General features: G+C 46.4%; 1 protein-coding gene across 1 annotated transcript; it reads right to left on the reverse strand.

Moving 5' to 3' along the window:
• Positions 1–310: 310 nt before the first annotated feature.
• ARMCX4 (armadillo repeat containing X-linked 4) lies at positions 311–10,321 on the reverse strand. The gene is made up of 4 exons (XM_028522757.2): positions 10,155–10,321; positions 8,379–8,461; positions 8,016–8,090; positions 311–7,668 (listed from the first exon to the last, which is right to left on the reverse strand). Exon 4 carries the CDS (start codon positions 7,524–7,526, stop codon positions 1,941–1,943), a length of 5,586 nt encoding a protein of 1,861 aa, XP_028378558.1. The 5' UTR covers positions 7,527–7,668; positions 8,016–8,090; positions 8,379–8,461; positions 10,155–10,321; the 3' UTR covers positions 311–1,940.
• Positions 10,322–10,540: the final 219 nt, after the last annotated feature.

A 10,540-nucleotide genomic window follows, 5' to 3' on the forward strand; every position in this document is an offset into this window, starting at 1 on the left:
TATCAAGCATGTCACAGATTAGATTTCCCAGGAAGCAGATTCTTGGACAAAGATTAGATTATAAGAGGTTTATTAAGGAGTGTTCCTAGAATCAACACTTATGGAAGGAAAGGGAGAGAATAAGCAGGAATGATAAGAGGCAGAAATCAAATTTCAGTGCTTTATCAATGGAATTCCTTGGCATACCCTGTAAAGAATTCTGAAGATAGTGTGAAACTTCAAAGCTATTTCAGGCGGCAAGAGGGCCTGGCCGTTATACATGGCATCAGTGAGCCATTGGATGTAGGCCACCCTGGGAATGGGGTGTCATCTTTGACAACACAATCTCAGCTGATGCAATCCTTAAGGGGGCTCTCTGATGGTACCTTTTTAAGAACTACATAATGTTTCAATATGTAGACATATCCTAATTTGTTTAGCCAAATGCCTGTTTCAAGACACTTGGTTATTCAAGTTTTTCACACTTCAAAATGGTGTGAAGTCTTATATAAGCCAATTATTTGATTATTTCCTAAGAATATATTTCTACCAGTGGGATCATTAGGTTAAAGAGCATGAACATCTTCAGGCTTCTGAATCATGTGTGCAAATGGACCTTGTACCAGTGTATGCTCCCACCAGCACACTTTGAGTGTGCCCTCCCTCCACACTCTCACTGCACTCTGGGTTGAGAGAGAGGTGGACCTTCTCCAGTATGGATGCCAACAGTTCTTTTGATAGTTCCATAAAGGCCCTGCCTCGACCTACCTTAGATAAGAAATCTGATAGAAGCACTAAAATTTATTATTTCTTCTATTATATTTCCTTATTTCAAAATAGTAACTCATGTATTTATTTGCATAGATAGCAGAGTTGGCCAGGAAAGAGGACACTTTCCTATCAAATGCCCCCAGGACTCTAAAATAAAATTGCCCCTCAGTGTGTGCCCCCAGAATAGGTCCCAGCACTTCTTTGTTCAAAGGGTCTCTCACTTTCTTCTTTCCCTTACCATTCTCATGGCCAGCAGTGACATTTCACACCTTTATCATTTTGTACTCAGACTTATGGTGGTAACTTCCTAACTGGTGTTCTGATCTTCAGTGGCCACTCCTGTCCCCTCCCCAACTCAGACTCATCCTGCACAGAAATCAGCCACATCATTTCCCTTTCACCCTGTCATTCGCATGGTCACAAAAGACTTCGGTGTCTCCCAGGATTGGATAGAGTAATATGGAGACACCTTCAGTAATCAGGGACCTTCCACAAATGGGAGTCACCTCAACTGCTGGACTATATTTCTCATCACTCCCTTTCCCACACTTTGCACTCAGGCAGGTCAGCCTCCTTTCTGGAGAAGGATTCTTACCTCCATGTCTTTCTTCTCTCCTCCCCTCCCTCCTCCAGTGCCCTTTTGTCCCGTTTTTCTCTTATCCTTCAAGTCCAACTTACTTATGCATCCTCTCCTTGTAAAAATTTCTGAGCACTGTCACCTCTAGAACTTTCTGCCCTGGTGAGAGGGGTCTAGCTATGATCAGAGACTCCAGGTTTTGTTAGTGTCTTTTTGTTTCAATATATCTTGCTTTTCCAAGTAGATCGTAAACTCAAAGACAAAGACATGTCTTTTTTTCCTGCTTAAAACACACTTTATTGATAACAAAAATAAAATCTCAAATGTATAAACATAAGCCCACACAAAGGACCAAAGATTACCTTACTTATGAAGAATCGGTTTAATTTCTGCTCATGAAGCATATTAAAAACATCTCAATCCAGACAAGGTAAAAATCAACACATGTATTTTCAGTACAAGTTTGAATTAATTTGGTGTTCATAATATGGTCCAGCCATAGGACATCATAAGTAACATCAGTTTCAAAGTTATAATGGAATTTACTAAGTGCATTACCCTCAGAGTGCAAAATCAAAATATTACTCAGATTTTTTTGAAAACATACAACTAATCAGAGTTTACTTAATAATAGCTTAACTCTTTCTTTCACCTCAGTGTCATTGCATTCTGCTGCTAAGATTCGAAGTTTCTTGGCACATGCTTTAGGTCGTTGGAATATGAAATAAAGGGAATTTTTACTGAACTTATCCTGGGTAAATATTCTTGCTCTTCTTTTAAAGTGGTAATTTATATTTTCAAATAATGAAAGAGCATTAAGAATATTCTCTTTTGTCTCTTTCTTGCTAAAAATATTAATCAGTGATGCTGGTGCATTGGCTATGAGCAAATCTTTTGTCATAGATGGATTTTTAGAGAAATTCAAAAGCATTCCCAGAATATGGTCTTTAGTTTCTCCACTTCCCACAGTTAACAAACGAAGAAATTCTGAAATATAATTTGTAACCATATGCTGATATTCACTAATAATAGTCAGGTGTTTTATTAATCTTAGTCCAGCCAGCTGAACATTTGAATTCAAGGGATAGGTGATGGTATCTTCACATACTTGGTTTAAGTATGTTTTAACCTTCCTATGCTTTTCACCCACCACTGAGATGTTATTTAATGCATTTAAAGCCTTCTGCCTAACACTGGAGTGGGGATTATTGAGCAAGCTTTCAATAATTGAGATTCTACCTCCATTATGAATGATTTCATGGGAAAATGGATAATCAGGACTGTTATATAGAGCATTATTGGCTATTTCATGAATAGAAGGATCTTCAGTCATTTCAATCATGCAAATGAGTTTTTCAAGCTCTCGTGGATCCATATTAGCTTTGTGTTTACAGCAGCAGCCCCAGGGCTGAGCTTTCTCCTGAGAACTGATCTGCTTTCTGAGCTCATCTTCAGGTAGTAAGCAGGGCTCATCTGAGTATGGAAATTTCATTTCTGTCCAGATCATGGTTCCTGCCCATGACCCCATTCCTGCTCCAGGAACCATGGATGGATATGTACCTGTAGACTCAGATGATTTCTTGGCTTTAGTCTTGGGTGCAGATATGTCTTCACTTCTGTTTTCATTACCATCTCTGAACCAAGACATTACATTGCCCCCACCAACAGCCTCAAGCTTATCCTTGGAGCTAGCCTTATCTCCAGCCCCACACTCAAAAGTGACATTTTTCTTACCCTTGGATCTATACTCACTATTGTTCTCATTCTCAGTCCAAAACAAGGACCTGAAGCTGATTTTCTCGATATCAGGGCTGGACACTGTGCTTAGCTCATCCTCATCTATATCCTTAGGCAAAGTCCAGGAACTCATGCCAAGCTCTTCCCCAACCCCAAGCCTGGACCCTGTAATGGTTGCATCTTCATCCCAAAGCCAAGACTCTTTCCTGGCCTCAGTTCCAGCCTCAGCCCCCACATAGGAATCCATAAAAACCTCTTCACATCTGATCCAGGACCCAATACTGGCCTTGTCCTCAACCCCAAATCCAGAACTAACAATGCCCTCTTCCCCAGCACCTGATCTGGATTCAACACTAGGTGCATTTTTACTTCCAGGCCTCGACATAATATCAGATTCTTCCCCTCTCCAGAACCAGGACCCACTACTACTAGTCTCATTCCCAGTCCCAAACCAGTATCCTTCATTGGCTTCAGCCCCAGCACTGACCTGAGACCTTCCATTGGCTTGGTCCCCAGCTCCAGTCCAGGACCCTCCACTTGTCTGATTCTCAGGTCCCAGACTACACCCATCCCAAGATTTTTCACCAGCTTGATTTCCAGCACCAGCCCAGGAACCTCCTCTTCTGGCCTGATCCTCAAATACATGTTTGGAACAGCTACCTGCCTGAATCCCAGCCCCAAACCAGAACCTTCCACTGGCCTGTTCCCCAGCCCTAGCCCAGTACCCACCATTAGACTGGTCCACAGGTCCCAGCCTGGACACTCCACTGGCTTGATCTGCAGTGTCAGCCAAGGACCTTCCACTGGACTGGTCCTCAGACCCCAACCTAGACCCTCCACTGCCCTGACCACCAGCCCCAGCCCAGGGTACATTTTCAATGGTCTGATTATCAAATCTAGGCTTGGATACACCATCAGGTGGATTGCTAGTCCCAAACCAGGACCCTCCACTAGTCTGGCCAACAGCCCCAGACCAGTACCCAATACTAGCCACATTCCCAGCCTTAGACTCAGTCCAGGAACCTCCACTTGCCTGAATCTCATCCCCATCCTGGGACCTTCCATTGGCCTGTTCTTGAGCCTCAGGCCAGGACCCTCCAATGACCTCTTCCCTAGCCGAGGACACCCCACTGGCCTGGCCCCTAGCCCAGGAACCCTCACTGACCTGACCTCCAGTCGGGGATTCTCCTGTAGCCTTATTCCCAGTGTCAACCCAAGACCCCCCACTGACCTGGTTCTCTGCCCCAGTCCAAGACCCTCCAATGGCCTTATTCCCAGCCCAGAGATCCCCACTGACCTGGTCCCCAGATTCATCACAGGATCCAATATCAACCTCATTCTCAATCCTAGCCCCAGGCCAGGGCTTAATATCAGCCTGATCACAAGCCCCAGCCCAGGACTGAATACCAGATATATCACTAGCACCACTCCAGGACTCAATGCTGGCTTCATTCTCATCATCAGCCCAGGACATGCTATTCTCCCAGTATCCATCCCTGGCCTGAAACCTAAATTTGATCCATTGCTCAGAAGCAATCCAATCTTCAACACCAATTCCATTCCAGTAATAGTCATGGACCTTAGGCTGAGCCTTTCCACAGGCCTGAGTACCAGCCCACTCCTCACTCTCAGAAGTGGGCATGGACTTAGGCTTGGGGTCTGCATTGACAACACCTTCCTGTGTGGCTTCTGCCTTAGACTTGGATATAACTTTATCCTTTGCACCAAGCAAAGTCTTACTTTGGGAAAGGATTATGAAATGAGGCTGGCTAGAGCCCATTGTATCTGTCCTGGCCTCTACCTTAGACTCAACATTAGAATTGTCCTTGACCTTATTCCTTGCAGCAAGAAAGGCCTCACTGTGAGAACTGTCTGCAGCCTGGGGCTCTGAAGAACCTGTTGTATCTGCTTCAGACTCTAACTTGGACATAGTATTAGAATTGCTCCTGACCTTATTCTTGGTACCAGATAAGGCTTCACCCCGAGAATTGGCCACAGCTTGAGGCTGGACAGAACCTGTTGCATCTGCCCTAGCCTCTGCCTTAGACACAGCATTGGGATTGTCTTGTACCTTATTCTTGGCACCAGGCAAGGCCTCACCTTGAGAATTTTTCATAGCTTGCAGCTGGGCAGAGCCCATTGCATGTGGCCCAGTCCATGCCTTAGATACAGCATTGGGATTGCCCCTGACCTTATTCTTAGTACCACACAAGGCCTCACCCTGTGAATTGGTGGCAGCTTGGAGCTGGGCAGAGCCCACCATCTCTGGCCCAGCCCCTGCCTTATGCACAGCATTGGCATTGCCCTTGACCTCATTCCTGGTACCAGGCAAGAATTTGCCTTGGGAATTAGTCACAACCTGGGGCTGGGTGGAACTTAGTGCATCTGCTTTGGCCTCTGCCTTAGACACAGCATTGGGTCTGTCCCTGATCTTATTCCTGGCACCAAGCAAGTCTTCACCTTGGGAATTTGACACATCCTGGGGCTGGGTGGAACCTGTTGTATCTACTACAGTCTTTTTCTTAGACACAGTATTGGGTTTGCCCCTGACCTTATTACTGGCACCAGGTGAGGCCTCACCCTGGGAACTGGCCACAGCTTGGGGCCGAGAAGATATTGTCATACTTGTTTGAGGCTGGGCCAAGCCTATTGTGTCTGACCCAGCCCCTACTTTAGTCACAACATTGGGATTGCCCCAGACCTTATTCTGGATACCAGAGAAAGCTTCATCCTGGGCATTGTTCATAACCTGAGGCTGACCATGAGCCCTTATTTCTGCCTTAGCCCCTGCCCTAGAAAAAGCATTAGGAACTCCCCTGTAATCAACTCTGGAATCAGGCAAAGCATCATTTTGACTCTTGTCTCCATCCTGATATTGTGCACATGTTTTCATGCCTGTCCCGACCTCTGCTTTACACTTGCCTTTGACTTTGCCCCCAGCCTTGCTTCTTGTACTTGGTAAGGCTTCAACCTGGCTCATGGCAGAAGCCTGGGACTGTGCCTTTGTGTCTGTTCCAGCCCCTTCCTGAGACATAATGTTGGCATTGCCCTTAGCCTTAATCCTGCCAACAGGCAAAGCATCAACCTGAACACTGGCCATAGGTTGAAGCTGTGCATAAGACAATATGTCTGTCCCAGCCCCTAACTTAGAAATAGCATTAGGGTTGCTTCTGGTCTTAACCCTAGAATCAGACAAGGCCTCAACTTGAGAATTGACCCTCAAGTTTGCTTTGGCTCTTATTTTAGACATGGCATTGGAATTGCCTCTACCCTTAAACCTGACATCAGACATAGCCTCAAGCTGAGTGATAGCTTTCATGTCAACTCCAGTCATTGCCTTAGTTGTGACATTGGTATTTCTGCTGTCATCAACCCTGGCACAAGACGTTGCTTCACCTTGTTTCTTGGCCATGGTCTGAGGTTGTATAGAAGCTCTCATATATGTCCCCATCCCTGCCTTACACATGGCATTGGTATTAACCCCAGTGTCAACCCTTGTCCTAGTCATGGTCTCAGCCTGAGCCTTGGTTACAATCTCAAATTGAGCAGAAGCCCTCATGTCTGCCCTAGTCCTCACCCAAGACATAATTTTGTGATTTTCCTTGACTTCAAACCCAGCACAAGATGTGCCATCAACCAGGATCTTGGTCATAGTCTGAGATGGTACATAAGACCTTATATCCACTCCAGCTTCTGCCCTGGACATGATATTAAGATTTCCCTGAACATCAACTGTGGTTCCAGGCCTGGCTTCAGACTGAATGTTGGTCACATTCACAGTCTCTTCCAGGGCTCTTGATTTAGTCTCAGCAATAATTCTAGTCTTATTTATGATATTCATCTTGGTCCCTTCCCTGGTCACTGCCAAGACCTCATTCTGTGTCACCAGTACTCTGTTCATCTCTGTCTCTTTTTCAGCCCAAATATGAGCTTCCACTTTCATCTGGGTCATTGCTTCTTTCTTGGTCTCTGCCTTGGCAACCAATCCCCAAACTTTAGCCTTGGTCTGGGTCACTGCCTCTTTCATGACCACTTCCTTGGCTTTCAATTTGGTCTCACCTAGAGTCACTGCCTTGGTCATGATCACTGTTTTAACCTCAGATTGGGTTTCTGCCTTTTCCTCAGCCCCAGCCATTGCCTTGGCCTGAGAGTTGGCTTTGGGTCTGACTCTAGCAGCAACCTTGGTCTCTACTTCAGCCCCAGCCCCACCTCCTGTTCCAGTTTCTGCTCCAGTATTGGCCCTAGGTCTAACCTCAATCTCTGTCCCATCCATGGCTTCATTCATGTCCAAGGTCTGGTTCTGTACCCCAGCCACAGTCTCCTTCTTGACTCTAGACCCATTGCTGGCAAGTCTCCTCACACTCTGGGCTCTGCCCTTGGTTAATCTGTAAATGTAGTAGCAGGTACCAGCCCAGATCACCAGTCCTGCAGTCACCCAGCCCACTTCCTGAATGTGACCCATGTAATCACCCCTGCTGAAGGAATGAACAAGGTACAGTGGGGCTCAGATGGGCTGGGAAAAGAGGATGGTAGGTCTAGGTGTAGGCCTGTAAGTGTGCTGATCTTCAGCTCAAAGGCCACTTCAGCTGTCACTGGAGGTGGACCTATAAGTGGAAGAAGAAAATGAACTAAAATTTCTCTTCTAATTCTGTGCATTATTCAGATAGATACACAGAAGGAGAAGACAGTATACAAATAATGTACTTGGTGGGAGAAGAGGATCATTAGCAAACTCTCTCTCCATCCTTTTTATTTTATCCCCTCCCCATTTTCCCCAGTACCCAACAATTTCCCCCCAAGGTACTTCCACAGGCATTTCCTTACAGCAAATGAATAGTGAAAAGGATGGTTGGAGGGCTAACTATAAATGGGAGAGACTGAGAATCCCTCAGACCTTGATTTTTATTGGACCTACTCTGGCCACCACTCCCACAGGTCCCTTCTCCCATACCTGTATTGATCTGAGGCCATTCCCTCCTCTTTCCTTCTCTTGGTTGGTGATATACCCTAAAGCATATCTACAGACCTAGAGACAGACAGGAAAACAGATGGAAGAACAGATGGGGGTAGAGGTTTTGTACTTTACATGACTAGCATATCATTAGCAAACTATGTCTCTATCCCCCTTCAGTTAATCTCACGCTGTACCAAAATAAAAGTGAGGGTGTGGGGTAAGTGACAGGAATGGTGGGAAAGCTGGCTGGGTAAAAGAGAGTCTGAGGATCCTGTGGACTGGACAGCACACCTGCTAGATACACGGTGGCCTCCACCAACCCACCCTAGAGGTCTACCCAGACAATCCCCATCCTCTTACCATTCTTGACTGATCAGGGGCAATTTCCTCCTTGTTTCTTTGCTTCCAGTCGTGTCAAGCTCTGCAGAGACCTGCAAGTAGATCTACCGACAAATACACGAACAGGAGGTAACAGACACTCAATCCTTTATAGAACAGATAAGCACCCTGATCCCTGACTCCAGTACCTGCCTTGCCAGAGACCCCAGTTCCAGTTTTCTAATTTGTCCCATATCAGGGTCCCCCCTTGTCTTCTTTCAGTCACACTTCAGCCCAACCTTACCCCCAATATCCTTAAATATTTCTTGCACTGAAATCAGTACCACGTGTGGTGCTGGCAGAGTGTAGTAGAAGCATAAATACCATCTATGGAGACCTTCTCTAGTCTCAGCTACCATTTGTTACCACCCTTTTAGACACTGCCCTCCTTTACAGCAACCTCCATGGTTCTAGGCCAGTCCCTCTCTTTCCCTTGCTTCCAGTGGTAAACATCCCTACTATCAGTATATAGTATAGGAAGATCTAGGAACAAACAGAGAAAAAAAGGGAAGGTGAATAATGAGTGTTTGTGACAGCTCATCATTTAAGACACAGGACTCAGTACCTGCCATATTGGATTTAGAGACCCATTCCCTGGCAGACAGAACCTTGAAGTGGGCAGGGTGGAGAATGGAGACAGGAAAAACAAAAGGGAAGTGACACAAGCAAAATCTTTTAAAACCAACTGTAAGATTCTAGGGTTTCTCCCAAAAGTCCATAATTTCCTTCACCAACATTCTCAGAAAGGTGGGGTATCCAAAAACTGGAAAATGGTGAGAGAGATGGAGACCCCGAGGTCCTGTACTCTAGAATCCTCACAGCCTAATGTACTTTCCCATAAACCCATCTCTAGGAGTCTCCAGTAGAACAGACAAGGTGGGGGAAGGCTTTGGCTTTTGTAAAATCACTATCCTTCCCCCTGTAAAGACTGACTCTCTTTCTTAAAAATAATGTTCCTTAATACAACGATTTTTACCTTCTCAATATTATCTGAGGTGCAAATGAAATCATCCATTTAAAAAGTTTGGTATCTTTACTGGTCTTCAATATACAATTTAAGTTTAAAATCTTAAACTTGGTAAGTAGATGCTGTTTAGGGAAAGTCCTTTAGCTAGCTTCACCCCATATCCCAACCAGATAGTGGCGCCTAAGTTCCTGTCATATAGAATTCACATCGATCTTGGGCGGTTCACAGACAGTGCCCATGCTCACACTAACCTCCACAGATCTTGTGCAGTTTTCTCCACTCTTTCCCTCACCTAGCCACAAACTGCCACATTGAGCTACTGTCCGTCAGACAGCCGTAAAGGCAGTGAGTGCTTGGACCAGCACCCAGGACATAGATACCAATACTCGCGGGCCTGGATTCAAGAACCGAGTTATTGAACGTCCCTATAAGCCACCCCCACCAACCCTGCCGTCTAGGTACTAAAGCCCACCATTTTCTCTGCAAACGCCACCATGGCATGTCCTTTCCACTGAAATGAGTAGGAAGCTGAGCGGATGCAGTCAGTGATTAGAGTCCAGGAGGAAAGCGCATCTCAACCTCTGTATTTCCCTCTTGAGACACACACCCCAACAGCTGCCCTGTCCAAACCCACGGCCCCTCTCCACACACTAAGCAAGAGGAGGGATGTTCGGGGGAATCAGAGGGAAGGCTCCTGGAACTTGAGCCCACATTGTCCCCGGCCCCTGGACCGGATGCAGGGATTGGAGGCGGCTGCCGCCCTGGCCTCTGCGTGGGCCCCGGGTCCTTACCTGCCTGGCTTTCCTGGGCGCAACACCAACCCACGGTGCTCAGGACAGTGGGGAGCTGGTACTCAGAAGGGAGCGACAACTGCGCCGAACGCTGAGTAGCTCTGCAGCTCCCGATCACGTGAGGGCCTTGCGTCATCAAGTAGCTCACCACCACCACCACCCCCCCACCCACACACACACACTCCACGGAAAGAACTACCCTTCCAAGTCTCCTCTGGGCCCAGCGCGCACCTTCCTGTCACTCAACCGGGTCCTCTCTAATCTGAGGGCCCAGAAGTGGTCTCCCCTCCCTGCGGTTGGAGTTTGTTCTCTGATTACCCTGGAGGGTCTGCATCTCTCACCTACCCCCAGGCTTTGACCCTATCCTTTTCTGATGCTTCTTTGAG

Source organism: Phyllostomus discolor, chromosome X (genome assembly GCF_004126475.2).
Source record: "Phyllostomus discolor isolate MPI-MPIP mPhyDis1 chromosome X, mPhyDis1.pri.v3, whole genome shotgun sequence".
NCBI lineage: Eukaryota > Metazoa > Chordata > Mammalia > Chiroptera > Phyllostomidae > Phyllostomus > Phyllostomus discolor.